Source organism: Poecilia formosa, unplaced genomic scaffold (genome assembly GCF_000485575.1).
Source record: "Poecilia formosa unplaced genomic scaffold, Poecilia_formosa-5.1.2 Scaffold811, whole genome shotgun sequence".
Lineage (NCBI taxonomy): Eukaryota > Metazoa > Chordata > Actinopteri > Cyprinodontiformes > Poeciliidae > Poecilia > Poecilia formosa.
This window is the reverse complement of record NW_006800750.1, coordinates 79,953-96,461: the sequence shown is the minus strand read 5'-3', so window position 1 is coordinate 96,461 and position 16,509 is coordinate 79,953. Positions and strand designations below refer to the sequence as shown.

The 16,509-nt window shown below is 37.5% G+C and overlaps 1 protein-coding gene and 1 long non-coding RNA gene across 2 annotated transcripts in view; one reads left to right on the top strand and one right to left on the bottom strand.

Annotated features, from left to right (window-relative positions):
* Nucleotides 1–16,509, bottom strand: part of LOC103131684 (chloride channel protein 2-like) — a gene marked incomplete at its 3' end in the record, with an annotated part of 85,497 nt that overhangs the window by 15,981 nt on the left and 53,007 nt on the right. Inside the window, exons 3-6 of the mRNA XM_016666834.1 lie at nucleotides 9,297–9,347; nucleotides 3,410–3,541; nucleotides 2,765–2,893; nucleotides 1,332–1,486 (exon numbers count right to left, since the gene is read on the bottom strand). Of these exons, the coding sequence (XP_016522320.1) occupies nucleotides 1,332–1,486; nucleotides 2,765–2,893; nucleotides 3,410–3,541; nucleotides 9,297–9,347 (467 nt within the window). The remainder of the gene's footprint in view (nucleotides 1–1,331; nucleotides 1,487–2,764; nucleotides 2,894–3,409; nucleotides 3,542–9,296; nucleotides 9,348–16,509) is intronic.
* LOC107834867 (uncharacterized) overlaps nucleotides 15,930–16,509 on the top strand; it is a 7,223-nt gene continuing 6,643 nt past the window's right edge. The window contains exon 1 of the long non-coding RNA XR_001660693.1: nucleotides 15,930–15,940. This is a non-coding gene — a long non-coding RNA (uncharacterized LOC107834867). The remainder of the gene's footprint in view (nucleotides 15,941–16,509) is intronic.

Here is a 16,509-nt window from a genome sequence, read left to right as displayed (position 1 = left end):
AGGAGGAAGAGATCCGTGCTGAATCAAAACTACAGATGCTGCTGCAGTGGTGCGTAAGCAAAAGACCCTCAGGGGTTTCTGTGTACATGTGTGTTTTAGCATTTCTCACCTTGTAAGGCCCATTTTTTCCAACAAATACTACATTGTGAGGACCCACTACTTATTATGGGGCCTCATAAGATAAGATAAGATAAGATAAGATAAGATAAGATAAGATAAGATATTCCTTTATTAATCCCGCAGTGGGGAAATTTACATTGTTACAGCAGTACAGAGGACAGAGCAGAACCAATATAAAAATCTATATATACAAAAAATACAAGTGAATATAGAAATACTGAAACAGTAATGTATGAAGTATAAAAAATAAGTAAATTCCAGGTGTATATGTTAAGGTAGGCAGATAAGTAAATAATAAATGAAATAGTAATGCAAGTCATATTGCACATGGTGACAGATAGGCAAGTTGTTATACATGGTGAATTTGATATTGCACACAGTTGAGCACTGTACCAGTCATAAGTGATTAAAGCGAACAGGTGTTGCTGGGTTACAGAGTAGGTTTAGGACTAAGGTGTAAATTGATTTCAGGTTTAGGGTGATTCATAGAAATGAATGGAAGTCAATGCACAGTCCTGATGAAGATAGAAAGATTTAATATTTGTCTTTACATGATGGAATAAAGATTTCTGATAAGGCATTTTTTAACAGTGGAGATGTGTATTCCTGAAAATCCCTGCTTAAAATACTTTTTGAAAAACAATAGACTACATTAAAATCTACTCAGCTAATATAAACAACACATCTTCCAAGAAAATAAATCATTTCTTCTCATCAGATTAAAAGACACTCCACGTAAACTGGAAAGGGTTTATTTCCTCCCAGTTCTTTGCTCCAGATTTCACTTACTGCACTATACCTAAACTCCGACTAATATGATTAGAGAAATTTGAAAATTGTTAAACTTTTCTTGAAAAATCTCAGTTTAAAAGTTCTGAGCAAAATTCTTGATGAATGTCCACCTCAAACACCAAATGTCAGGCTGCGTTTTCTCTTTTGCCATTAAGGATCAGTGATTGTGTTAAAAATAACATACAGGCTGCAACATTTGAGGGAATTAAATGAAAATGCAAAACCATAACTGCACATATGAATAATTTTGAATAACTATGCAGCTTCCTCAACATGAGTAAGAGCGGCCTTTAGACCTACAAGTCGTGCACTGCAACGAGTGAGTCAGTGATTCGCAAAGTTGCCAGCTTGTGCAGTGTGGGTCAGTGTGTGCTGTCCCTACATTGTTCATTGGATTGGCCTGTTTGTGTTCGAATCACAGTCACGTGTGTGCGTGCTACCTCCTTGCCCAGAGGCATGCCACTTCCCAGGGCGCAGGTGAGACCGATGACTTTGGCCACAAACGTTTTGAAAGTGAGGTATTCCTTCAGCACCACCCCTCGCAGGATGGTCTTCATCTCAGGAATGCCTGAACCTGCAGGACAGAAGACGAGTGATGAGCAGCTGACATTTCAGTCAGAGCTGATTCAAGCCTTCAGACTTTTAGGAGTGCACCCATTAGTTTAGCCTCCGTTAGTGACAGTGAAGTCTGCTCCTTACCCACCGGAGTGTACTTACATACTGTGCTGCGCTGCATTCAAATAAACCAAACCTGAATGCCAGGAAGTACTGATGTATTCAGGACACTAGTGGGAGATTTACAGTTCTTTTCCAAACTTGTAGAGAAACGGAGAGGGCTATCTAGGGAAGGAATGTGAGGTTTACTAAGAGAAGGTTTTTACTTTCTGGTCAGAGGTTTCCAGTTCCGTCATCGTGAATATTAATGTTAAAGAAAAGCTCAATAATGCATTTTAACAATGCATTCATTAATACACAACAAAAAATCAGATTTATTTTAAAAAGACTTGCGTTTCATTAAAAAAAAAACTGTCTTTAGGCTGCAGCTAACAATCATATTAGTAATTGATTGTTTCAACAATTATTCTGACAATGAATCATCTAAAAATAATTGCCACATTCTGCAAATTTTTCATTTAACTACTGAAGCCCTTTCATTCAATATCAGAAAACATTAAAATATGCTAAGAAATAAATAATTCAATTCCGTTTTAATTAAACTTAGCATTTTTCTAGTGCTATGTGTGATCACTTGCTGCAAAGGATGCATCTGCAACTACAAAAAATACTTCTAACAACAAGGAGGGGGCAGAATTATGCTGAGGGACAGCATCATTGCCAGTGGTACTGCTGCACTGTTCAGAGCTGAGGAAACAATGACTGAAGGCTAATTCCAAATTCATGGATGTTTCAAAAGGAGCATAATCTAAGACATCCATTAATTCTAGTCTGAAAAGATGAGGACTCATGGGATTTGCCATTTCTAATAAGAGTCTCAAATGGTTGCTAGTTGATGGCAACATAATGCTCAATGATCCAACTTCCTAAGGGACATCTATCCAAATGTTAGTGGAGGTGTTTTTGTCTTTTACTCTCTCTGTAAATGACAGAAAACTAACAATACAATCCAGCTTCTACACAAAGTTCTTGGTTTAAAAAAAAATTCATCATGACTGGAAATGTTTCAAAGTCTTAAAACTGATTGACTTGTGACGTTTTGGTCAAATATAAATGTAATAAGAAGAAAAGCTACACCTTCAAATAGTGGTAAATAAATGCATTGTGTGTTTCTGTTTTGAAAGGCCTGAACAGCCGTCCTGTCTTGTTTGTGTGTCCGTCAGTGTGTGTGTCATACCAACAGCCTGGGGAGCGAGGATCTGTGTGAAGCCGGCAGAGAAGGTGATAAGGACCACAGGGTAGGTGACCCAGGCCAGGTACTGTAGGAACACGTTACTGTCCAGACCACCATACATCCACTTCTGTGCTGTTGAAACATACATAGGTAAAGACACTTACCTTTGACTTCTCCTAATTTATGCCGGTTTATCTTTTATGAACTTATCCTATGATGCAGTATCCCAACAAGATACGTCCAATCACATTTATCAGTACTTTCTTACCCTGGGCATCAACTTTCATTGGGTTTTGAAAAGGCTCCAGAGTAACTACAATATTCTAAAAACTCTTTATTTCACATCACGTAACCATGATGGATATGAGTTTTGATCCAGGTGAGAGACTGCCTTATTCAAAGTGATCCAGACACTAATTTCCTTCATCCTTAAGACTACTCCTGTTACTCAGCAATAAAGTAAGAGGCTTGCAACATATTCCAAAGTGAAGATGACTTGTGTTGGCAGGCCTGAAATTGTTCTCTATTAGGCAAAAAGTAAAATCTAAGTCTTTCAAATTGGTTGTCAAGCCTCAACATATTGATCACAGACATTCAAGTTTAACAAGACAAGTAGAGCATTTTGCTGATAAAAGCCTCCTCCCTCACCTTGTAGGCAGATAGCGATGCAGAAGTCTACCACCCAGCTGACGAGGGCCATGACCAGTCCAAGCAGGATCAGGAAGATCCAGTCCTCTCCAACTCGTGAGATCAGGAATTTTTGGCAGCGAACTGTGCAAACTGCAGGAAGACAACAAAACATGTCAGCTGAGCGGCATTACCCAGATCAGAGCCGTGTTTCAGTCCAGGAATTAGTCGATATTGAAAAGCACATTCCCAAAAACTAAGACAAACTGTCCCTGCATTGTGAGTGTTAAAAACAGCTGTGTACTGAACTGATGAAGAATTAATTTGTACACATCAGACAGATGTTACCTGCTGATCATGCATATTTCCTCCCTGGATAGCAGTGTTAAGCCTTCAATACTTTCCCAGGTACAGAAAAACCTCCCCACAGCATCATGCTGCAATAAAGTTTCACTGCGTTTTTGTTTAATGTATCTTTTGTGAAGTTTTAGTTTGTTGGTTCTCCAGTCCACAAGTCTTAAGAAGGCCTGTTGCTCCCACCCAGACATATTTTATATTTTTTAAAAGACCATTTTGATCTTGCATAACCAAACTAAGAATCGTGACCATATTCTGTTAGAAAGTTGGACGTGGTTCCAGTGCAGATTGGACTCCGCCAGAGCTCTTCTTTGTCCCTAGTACCGTTTGTGGCGGTCCGAACTTGCTGAAGGAAATGGGACTGAAGCACCTTAGGTCGTCCCATTGTGATATGTATCAATGATTTTTGAGGAATGTTTTTTTATTTTCTGAATGTAAATCAGAGGTTAATAAAAAAACAGCATAAAAAACATTTGAAGGTCCTGTGCATGCAGTCATTCTGATGGCAGAGAAGGGAAAATACAGCCGCTGAAGGGGTGCATGAGGTGAAGAGAAAATACTGCAGGGATTGGAAAGAAAACCACATGCACACATTCTCCAATTAACACCATGAGCTGTGAACTGAGGCAAAAGCTGTTAAAAACACTTCCACTATCACAGAGTTTTGCCTGTGCTTTCCATCACTCCATCTCCAATTTTGTGACAGATCAGAGGAACAGGCCTTGTACGTGAGTATATTAAGCTGTAAGTGTTATGTGAGTGCATGTGTGCAGGCTTGTGCGTCATCTCACCCACGGGCCGTCTGTGTTCCTACACCCCTTCTGTCATCCAGTCAATGTAAGAATAGTGTGTGTGCATGTGCGCGTGTGTGTGTGTCAGCATGCACAGATGCAGGCATGACTTCCTTGTGCTTCTGGGCAGAGTGTATATGTGCCTTTACAACATCAAGTGTAATTTGGGCTGTTTGGATGTTTAAATTCATTAGCTTACAGTCCTTGATGGCTTTTCCGCACAGGCACAGAATCACAGCGGTCCTACAGACTAGTTGCTGCCTTTATTCTTCATGGCATGCAATAAGCAGCATGCTCCTTCCCAGTGACTCTTATTGCCAGAGTCATCCCATGAATCCTCCCCCGATCCCTTCATCCATCTTTTAATCACATTCAACCTCTGATTTGGCTTCTAAGCCTCACATCTCCCTCTCTTTCTCTTGCAGGTCTTATTTGAAACTTTTAACTCCTCTTTTGCGCCGTTTTTCCTTTCCTTTTGCACTCCTTCCTTCTTTTCCTTTTTTAGTCTTACATGTGCACTTGCTCAATCTCTCCTCACCAAGAGACATAGTGCCCACAAACCTGCTGAGACTAATTTAGGTTGCCTTGGATACACAATGCATCAAGCTCCTCTATCTGACATTAGGGAACTGCACTAGAGAGCAGCCTACGTCACTCCCGTCTATATATTTTTTCTCAAATTAAAAAACTATGGCTGGACTGAAACATCTCCAATCAAACAATTGCTAATGATTTATCTGAGCATTTCAGATAAAGTTGTGGGGTGCAGATTTAATGCGGCATGTAAACATCTGCACACCTAGAATAGGTCTTTGCAACAGCAGACTGCGTTTGCATGACCTTTAGGCAGAACAAAACCATTTTGGAAACCAACACTGGTCCCATTCTGCTGTGATTTTACTGTGAAAATGAGGAGAATAGAAAAGCAGAGTGAACACACACCTCTGAAGACCAACACTACCGGTGCAGATTCCTCATTACTGCTTCCACTGAAAACCCAATTATTCAAATCAGCCCTTCATGTATTATGCAAGGTGACAGCCTTCTAAGAGTGTAAAAGGCCTAAAAGGCTGACCATTAATACACCAATTTTGCTCGGTCATGCCAATGAGGCATGCTCCCTCTTCGTGTCTATGTGGCTCCACATTCATTATGGAGCTTCATGCATGAGGCAGAGATTCAATTAGAAACGGCTCGCTGTGTTTAAAACCACCTGCTTAATTAGATCAGGAGGAGCACAGATAGACAAACGCCACTGTTTGGATCATTTGAGTTTTAAATGCCAATGCTGACTGATACAGGATGGATTCAACTGAAACTGATGCTTGGCGCCAATCGGTGTACACACACACACACACACACACACACACACACACACACACACACACACACACGTTAAAGATTTTTCATAAGTTGTCATGTTATTTTCAGGATTTTTACAAACAGTGTCCCATCTGAGTTGCATCAGATTTTAAATTAACCAAGTGCAAGTAAAAAAAAAGAAGCAGTTCAAAATAAAAGAGCTGCAAAACTAAAAAGTTTGGATTGGGAATCAGAGCAAGAAATGTATTATTCTTCTGGTCTTGAATTAAGCAATGGCTTAATTATCTCGTCAGCATGATATCAAGTTCTCCTGCAACATGCCAACTATCAGTTCCTTTTATCAAACTGTGCTGAAACAGGAATTGCTCAAACCTTTGGAAGGTAAAACCACAAACCCTAGAGGTTCACCCACCAGCAAAACAATGGCCCAAAACTTACATCCAGGGTTATGATGCTGAATTAGAATGCCTCCAGTTTAAAAATTATGTTTTAAACTGGACCTCAATTAGGTTCAATTTAAAACCCAATTGAGAATCTGAACAAGATTTGAAAACTGATGTGCACAGTTTTCAAATCTTCAATATGAAGATTTCAATCTGACTGAGGTCAAGTTATTATTATTATTTTTTTTTCAAAGAAGGAAGAGCAAAAAGTTGCCTCAAGACCTGCAAAGCTGATTGAGACATACTCCAGCAAACATTCAGCTGGTTTTCTCTAGAAAGCTAATTTAGCAAAAGGTTCTGACTCAGTTAGGCTGAAAACACAGGCACAATCTGAGGTTTTAGACAGCTTCCACTTCATAAAAATGTGCTACTTTGTGTTAGTCTGATATTTAAATTCCAATAAAATACATTGAGGTTTGTGGCTATAATGAAACAAAATGTAAAAAAATATATATATTATTAATGGAGAACGACCAATTTCACAAAGACGGCAGTAACAAGCCAATGACACTTAGTTTACTGCATAGCCTAGCACTATGTATTCAGTTCCCCTTTTTTATACACAGACAATCACATGCACACGTTTGCATGTCCATCTTTGTGGGGACTTTCCATCGACTTGCATTCATTTCTATAGCCTAAAACTTACCCTTATCCTAACCCCATCTATTACATACCTAACCCTAACCAAAACTCAATTCACACCTTAGTCCTAAATCTAACCCCTGACCCAAAAACAGCGTATCCCATTGTGGGGACCGAGCTTCGGTACCCACAAGGAGCAGTGGGTCCCCACAACATAATATGCGTCAGGAAAATGGTCCCCACAAGGCATTACAAACAAACGCGCGCGCGCACACACACACACACACACACACAAGTTAAAGATTTTTCATAAGTTGTCAAATTATTTTCAGGATTTTTACAAACAGTGTCCCATCTGAGTTGCATCAGATTTTAAATTAACCAAGTGCAAGTAAAAAAAGAAGCAGTTCAAACTAAAAGAGCTGCAAAACTAAAAAAGGTTGGATTGGGAATCAGAGCAAGAAATGTATTATTCTTCTGGTCTTGAATTAAGCAATGGCTTAATTATCTCGTCAGCATGATATCAAGTTCTCCTGCAACATGCCAACTATCAGTTCCTTTTATCAAACTGTGCTGAAACAGGAATTGCTCAAACCTTGGGAAGGTAAAACCACAAACCCCAGAGGTTCACCCACCAGCAAAACAATAGCCCAAAACTTACATCCAGGGTTATGTTGCTGAATTAGAATGCCTCCAGTTTAAAAATTATGTTTTAAACTGGACCTCAATTAGGTTCAATTTAAAACACAATTGAGAATCTGAACAAGATTTGAAAACTGATGTGCACAGTTTTCAAATATTCAATATGAAGATTTCAATTTGACTGAGGTCCAGTTATTATAATTATTTTTTTCAAAGAAGGATGAGCAAAAATTTGCCTCAAGACCTGCAAAGCTGATTGAGACATAGTTCAGCAAACATTCTGCTGGTTTTCTCTAGAAAGCTGATTTAGCAAAAGGTACTACTCAGTTAGGCTGAAAACACAGTCACAGTCTGAGGTTTTAGACAGCTTCCTCTTCATAAAAATGTGCTACTTTGTGTTAATCTTATACTTAAATTCCAATGAAATACATTGAGGTTTGTGGCTATAATGAAACAAAATGTAAAAAAATATATATTATTAATGGAGAACGACCAATTTCACAAAGACTGCAGTAACAAGCCATTGACACTTAGTTTACTGCATAGCCTAGCACTATGTATTCAGTTCCCCTTTTTTATACACAGACAATCACATGCACACGTTTGCATGTCTATCTTTGTGGGGACTTTCCATCGACTTCCATTCATTTCTATAGCCTAAAACTTACCCTTATCCTAACCCTAACCCTATCTATTACATACCTAACCCCAACCAAAACTCAATTCACACCTTAGTCCTAAATCTAACCCCTGACCCAAAAACAGCGTTTCCCATTGTGGGGACCAGGCTTCGGTCCCCACAAGGAGCAGTGGGTCCCCACAACATCATATGCGTCAGGAAAATGGTCCCCACAAGGCATTACAAACACACACACACACACACACACACACACACACAGAGACATTAATGAGCTGCTATAATGTTTTACACCATTAATTATAAAAAAAAAAAACACTTCCTGAAACTTCAGGTTATAGCTTATATATATCAGGGAATCTTAGTCAAAACGTGTGTGAGGGGTCCTCACACACTTCCTGTAAAAGACACACACTTCCTGCAGTGTATATACTTGCAGTACCATCTTCAATCAGCAGGGGGTCCCCACTTTTCTAGTTTTTACTACCAAGTGGGCCAAGTGGGAAAAAAAAAGCATGAGGCATGTTAGGAGAGCATCCCACGCTGCTTTAGAGTGGTTTCCCATGTGGGGTACAGCATTTTGGGCCCCACAACACAACCGGGCCCCTCTATGTTGGTGTGCTCCCATGCTCGGGACCCCCATGGTAATAAAAACAAATGCACAAACACACACATCTATATCAAGATATTGTTTCTGACTACACATTAGGGCTGGAGGCGAGCAGTAATAAGGCCAGGCTGATTAGTCTTTACTGACACAGCAAAATAGCAATGTTAAGCACACTGGGGTATTTTTCTGTTGGTTGTTTATTAATAAGAAGCCAGAAGTTGTAAGTGTATAATGTTGTGTGTTTCACAAAGCTGTTTTGAAACTTTATTACTCTGAGACAATCACTGGAGTTTGAGTCTGCAGAGCTTTTTCTGTTATTAATGGTGGGGGGGATTAAGACGTCACAAAGCACTGGAAACTGTTTGAAAGCATTATAGCAGTGCAGAAACGCATAATGACCATTTAGTACATATTATCGACGAAGTAGAACTGCAGCTGCAGTAATGGAGAGGTGAAATTGAGGGTTTGATTTTAGTTGATGAAGGCAGCCTGGGGGTATTGCATTTTGTTGTTTGTTTACCAGAGATAAAATCCTGGGCTGGGGCCTCCAGAACATACGGGTAGCCTGACCCTGGAGAACAAACAGACCATATGAAATTGTTTCACAATGCACAGCTTGGGTATGTGCATTTTTTCCTCTTTCCAAGACTCCATTTTTCATTTTATCACTGCAGGAAAAAAAGTTAAGTACATAATGTCATTACTTTGTGATGGATGTAGGCCCTGTTCACATGCAGCAGTTTAACAAATGAACAAGGTAACAGAAAAGAGTGATGGGGCAATGTGGGGAGAACAGGGGCAAGAGATAATGTTATCATTGGTGTCCTTGTGATGCATAATTGTGAGGTTGAAAGAAAGGGACATGCATACGCTTTTTATTGACAAAAACCTGTAAATGTGGCATGCTTTGGTATTCAGCACTTCTAAGTCAATATTCTTGGAATTGTGCTTCACAGCAAATACACCAGTAGGTGCTTTGGTGGAAAATTGCACAAGCGTGGTTAGATTAAATAGAAAGAATATGAGAAGAAATNGAGCCATATTTTCAATTTGAAAGCAGGATTATATGTGTTTTGTTTTTATAATATGTAATGTTTGTCTTCCAAACTTTTTTTGTGTATTCTTGCAGAACTCTATGCTCATCATCAAAATATCCTCTTCTTGCCTTTAGAAAAAAGGTGCAAGTGTTGTGTACTTGTGTTTGTTTCCTTCTAGTGTGTTTACCTGTCTCTTTATTTCCATAAATGAAGAGCATAGAGTTTCAGGTTGGCTTTATATTATATTATGACTATGTTGTAACAGAGTTTATTAGATTTGTGTTAACAATCAGTAGCAACTGATGTTAAGCTGTCAATTGATGTTAAACTGTTAATTGGAGAATGTGGATAATTTGAATTTTAGCAACTTGCACCACTCAATCAATGTAAGAAGAAGCAATAGTTCTGCTCTCTTTTGCATGTTAAACTAAATGCCCAAGCATTTTGTTGGGTTTAGTTTAGTTTAGTGTAGTTGTTAAACTAAATGCTAGGGCACTAAATGCTAGGGTTTTTAGTTTAACATGCAGCAGAGAGCAGAAGCTATTTTTTCTTCCTACATCTATTGAGTGATGCAGGTTGCTAAAATTCAAAGTAGCCACATTCACTTATTGAGAAGGAAACATGCACCCAGTATACTTGTTTTTCATTCACTGAGAGGTTATCAGGTGATTTTGCTGTTTTGTTTTAAAGCAAGCAGAATTTTTTTTGCAAGTAAGCAGAAGGTGCAGCTTGAGGAGCAATGTTTTAGTCCAAACAGTACACGTTTTTTGATTTAAGACATGAAGCCCTGCTCCAGGTTCCTCTTGCAGTCAGGTTATTTTGGTTTTGTAAAATTTTACTTTGGCATTTATATATTTTTTTACTTTCTTTCATGAACTGCAACAGACTTGTCCAGGGTATACTGCGCCTATTCATAATTTGCTGCTACAGATAGATTTTCCTTATGGTAATGTGATAAAGGTGTAAGATAATGAATGAATTAAAGGAAGTCAATGTATTTTATACACAATGTATCAGTATCTCTTAGTTCCGTGGTCCGCAACCAACAGACCTCGGTCTGGATACGGACCCATATGCCATCCCATCCGGACCCGGAATAAATTGTTAAAATATTTGTTAATTTTGACGGGAGAATTAATTTTAAACCGGAGCATTTATTTTTTTCCCTATCTGACACAAGTGCTTTTACCAGCACTGCACTGAGCAAGGATTGGAAGCTACAAACCTATCGCGTGCGAGTCATACTAACCACGTGGTTCAACTAGCGAATCAAATCGCCAGCTTGAACTCAGAGCGAGTTGTATGAACAAACCGAAGCAGAGGTTTGTAGCCAGGCACAGACATCCATGCAGTGTGATATAAGGAAGAGGAGGTGAAAGGCGAGCGAAAAGCGATTGAAGCGAGAAACGCAGGGAGGTGATACAGGAAGACAGGGCGTGAATTACAGTCAGAAGAGGTGCAAGCACTATGGCGCTTTCTAAAAAGAGAAAAGTAGATGCCGAAAATCGAGCGTTCAACACGGAATGGACTGATGCATACATGTTCATTCTTCCACCCGCGAGCACGAAACCAGTGTGCCTCATATGCTCCGAAACCGTGGGACTTATTAAAAGTGCCAATGTCAAGCGTCACTATGAGACTAAGCACAAAGCATTTGACCAATCATACCCCCCTAAGTCCGAACTCCGGACGCAGAAAATTCGAAGTCTCACTGCCCAATATGATCAGTCCACCAGGGTATTAAGCCGTGCTTTCAGCGCACAATAGCGTGCTAATGAATGTTCCCTCCGTGTTGCTTGGGTTTTAGGGAAACACAAAAAGCCCTTTACAGATGCAAGTATTGTCAAAGAGTGCATGACTGAAATAGCAGAGGCGTTACTTGATGGTAAAGAAAAAGATGAGCTCTATGACAAAATAGAGAAAATACCCGTCAGCATAATAAAAACAAAATATCGTTCCAAGCTCACCAATGAGCATCTGCACATGTGCATGAGAATGGCCCTGACCTCCTTCAACCCAGATTTAAAATGTTGGCAGGGCAAGCCAAAGCTCAATTCTCACACTGAGCAAGGGAAATTGGGGGAAGACAGATGTAAGAGAAATCTGTAAGAGAAATAGTTCAGGTGTTTTGAGAGTTGTTTTGTTGAGCAGAAATATTGAGATTGTTCAATCAAAAGGAAACTGGAGCTGCTATTTTTTCTTAAGCACTTTCTTTATTTTTGAATACATAATTTAGTTATTTTTAATTTAAACTGCAGCCACACAATGTTATCCTGTGTTTCAGTGCTAATAAACTTCTTTGAAATTATTTTAACCTGTATTATTATTTTTTTTAACACCATGTATTCCGATATTGTCATACTGCAAATAGACGATATTGCGGACTTCTGCTTGAGGAAATTTCTTTGAACTGGACCTCCTCACAGTTTTCTTGAATACCCCTGTCTTAGTTGTTTTATTGTTCATGGTGTGGGTTGTCCTAAGAATTTATTTATTTGACTATATTCAGTTTGAAATTCTATATGTGTTTTTACATTCTTTTTTTATGTTAAAATCTTTCAGAAAAAAAAGATGCCATCAGCCAGACGGATGGGGAGCCAGAAAACAGGGATGAAGAAGAAAACATGTCCTGGGCTGATGAAAACTAGTTTTTTTTTAAGTTCATGTCTTTTCTTTCGTTTTTTTACATTTATAAAGTTATTTTGTTCTGAGTTTTTTGACTGTGTTATTAAAGGTGAGTTTGAACTTTGTTAATGGATTAATTTAACATTTTTCTAACATGATAAAACAAGAAGACCCTTCTTGTAGTAAAAGTAGTCTTGTGTGAAGTTCAGTTAAAGTTTAAGGGAAGGACTAAGTAGAAGATTAGCAGACAAAATTTAGATACAACTCTGTTGGTTTTGACACAGCTTAGTTGTAAAGTAAGATTTTAGTTATTTTCTTACTTTCGATTTTTACTGTTGCACAACATGGACAATGGCTAAAGAATGGTCTGAACCATCCAAGAACCAAGATCAGAATGGATTACAGCAAGGAGCTTGAAGACAGAGAGGGATCAGGATTACGGTGTAGTAACATTTGCAGCAGGTGAGAGTAAGAGATGAGACAGAAAGATTACATCCAATATACACATCTATGTGCTGCCATCTAAATTGCAGCACATAGGGGATTATATGCAATTCTTAATTCTGATATGTAGAAATATAATTTTTAGTATTCATAATTACGTTTGAGATATTTTAAGTTATAGTAATGGATATTTCTCTTGTAACATGATAGATGTGTTATCATTTCAGATATTTTTAAATTATTATGAATTCATAAGAATGAAATTTAAGAATTCTTAAATTATTATTTTTACTAGTTATAATGTAAATTCAAATATCTTAACTTTTCTGAATAGTAATGTACTTCTTTTCTAGAATCTAAATTTGTAGAAATCAAGAATTCCAGATAGTTAAAGAAAATCTCATTTATTTTAAAGTTGTTTGCCATAAAACAACATTCTGCAGGTAACTATTTGAAAATCTTTATGACAAACAGATAGACTTAAATATATTTTTTGATTTAGATATTAAAAATGTAATTAGAAATAGCTATAAGTAGTTTCAGATGTTTTAAAGAAAAGTTTATATTTTTCTAGTCAAAATGCATTTTAGATATCTGTTTTTATTTTCATCATTAACATTAAATCAGAGTAGATATCTAGTCTAACTATTCGAATGTAATTACGAATAGTTCTACTAAATGAAATTTATGCTAAATTGGCTTGCCATAAAACATTCTGCAGGCAATTGTTTGGACAGATTAATGCCAGCACAGAGGGGCTTAAACATAATTTTTCATTTAGGCTATATATTAAAAATTTATTCAGAAGTAGTTGAAAAACATTTTCAAATGTTTTCAAGAAAAGCAAATTTTTTTCAAGTCTAAGTCTGCTTCAGGGAGGAATTTTAGCTGTAGAAAAATGGTCATATAAATGGGGTTTTAAACTTTCTGTAGATAAAACTAAAGTAATGTTTTTTACAAGGTAAAGAGTTGATGGAAAAACTAAATTCAAATTATATGGACAGGATTTAGAAAGAGTTAAAAAATTTAAGTTTCTTGGAATGTGGTTTGATGAAAGAATGACATGGGGAGTGCATATTAAGAAAATAATAGATAAATGTTGGAAAGTATTAAATATAATGAGGTGTTTAGTTGGAACAGAGTGGTGAGCTGATAGAAAATCATTAAAAGAAATTTATACTGGGTTCATTAGGTCAGTTTTGGATTATGGATGTACAGTTTACAATTCAGCAGCAGAATCAAACCTCCATAAGTTCAATATTATCCAACATCAGGCTTTAAGACTATGTACCGTTGCTTTTAAAACATCTTCAACAGCACCATTACAAGTTGAAATGGGAGAAATGCCTCGTAAACTTAGAAGGGATCAATTATCCTTAAATTATTGTTCAAATTTACAGGGACAAAGAACTGATCATCCAACATTAGAGGTGCTTAAACATGGCTGGGAAAAGGAAAAGAAACAATTAAAGAGCTTTGGATGGATAATAAACTCTAAAGTTAATGAAATTAATTTAAATCAGTTAGATATATGTCAGGCAGTTCCATTATCTGCAGTTCCACCTTGGATACTTCCTGATGCTGAGGTTGATTTTTCTTTTTTAGAAAAGAACAAAGATAAATTTCACATTATGAATAGACATATGATACAAGAATACTTAAATGGATATTATAACTATATACAAATCTACACTGATGAATCAAAGAATACAGCTAACAAGGTAGGGATTTATTGTGCCACAGCTTCAAATTAAAGTAGGAAAAAGGATTAGTGATGGAGTTTAAGTGTATACAGAAGAAATGCTTGCTTTGTTTTTAGCAGTTCAGTGGGTGGAAGAGGGCAGACCATTAAAATTAATCATTTGCTCAGATTCTAGTTCTTCGTTATTCAGTTTGCAAAATAATAAATCAGATAGTAGACCAAATATATTAATTAAAATACAACAAACACTTTAAAGAATCAATATGATGGGGCTAAGTAAATTTTGTTTGGGTTCCAGCACATCACAGGATTAAGGGTAATGAAATGGCAGACAGAATAGCCAAAGAGAGTACTAACAGGGTGAGTATAGATATTAATGTAAGTTTTAGTATAACAGAAATAAAGGGTATAATCAAACAAAAAACAAGGGAGAGGTGGCAAAAGTTAAGGGAAGAAGAAAAGAAAGGAAGGTGGTTATATAAAATTCAAAAGAATATTGGTCAAATGAGAAGAACAGAAAGAATCAGGAGAGAAGAGATAATTATTTCTGATAGGGAACCATTAGACAGGGAAATGTGAATGCGGGGACGATGAGACAGTGGAACATGTTATTTTGAGTTGTAGGAATTATTTGATGCAAAGAAATAAGTTAATTAGAAACCTTAGTAGCATGAAAATGAAATTTGATATCATTGATTTATTACAAAAAGATTCAGGAAGTAGAGGATATGAGGCCCTATTTAATTTTTTAAAACAGTGTAAGTTGTTTAATAGGATATAGTTGTTTTTTTTAATGTCATGTGGTCCACACTCCTTACCAGTTGGTGGCGGTAATGCTTACCTAACGTTTCTTGCCAACTGCAAATAAAATTCAACTAGAAGAAGAAGAACCAATGCGTAATACGTAAACGTCCCACGTCATACGTAGCCAGGTTCGTTGCAAACCTCGATTGGTTGAATTACATTTATGTCGTTATCCTTTAAACCCATTGGTTGATTGGCTTCTCTAACATTCTGCCCGTTGTGAATTGAATCAGTCTTTCACAGACCCACTTTGAGTTAACTTGCTGAGCTCAGAGTTTTCAAACAGCCTTCCGAACACCAGAATTCCAACCGAACAGCTTTCAAGGATATTCTGTTCATTGACCGAGTGCAGGAAGCTATTTCCGTCGAGGTAAGTTTTTTTAAAATGTAGATTTTATAAAGACATTATGACTGGGAGTTTTTTAAAATATAGCTTTTTACTATGGTAAAAATATAAGCCTTAGTCTATCTAATGTCATGTCTGCTGCTGATGTAAATAATAAGCCTGGAATAGTTCCTAAACGCCACGTTACGTTACGACCTTGATTCAAAGTAAGTCTCATTCAAAATTCTGTTACCCTGTGAAAATCTGTTACACCTGTTTCGGCGCACATTGCAGCCAGAGAGGCAGTGTTCTGTCAGGTCAACATATGCTGTCAGATCGTCATAGCTTAGCACGAACTCGGCTATATTTGTCAGACACGTCATTACCATAACCTCCTGAGACCCAGCAATGCATTTTTGTCCTCTGTGGAGTACATAGGTTTTTTGTTCATAACTCTGAAACTATACATGCCACTGTGTTAAATCCTGTTGGTCCTTAGAGAGGACATCCTGGGCTTTCCAATGATATGACATGTGTGGGGGTGGGGCTTTTCTGGAATTTTCTTTCTGATTCTTCACAATGGCTGCCATCCCTGTGAGCACATTTTATCGAAAGAAGAAAGGTAAGTATATTATTTTCTAATTATGAGCTTTGTGAGTTTAATATTCAGATTGCTTCTAGTAAATGAACATCTAAGGAATAGTTAGGTGGATTTTCAGAGCAGTTTAATTATTTGTTGGGATAAAACATAACCTGTTTATGTGTGTCCTCCATAGAGGACATCAGGATTTGCTTT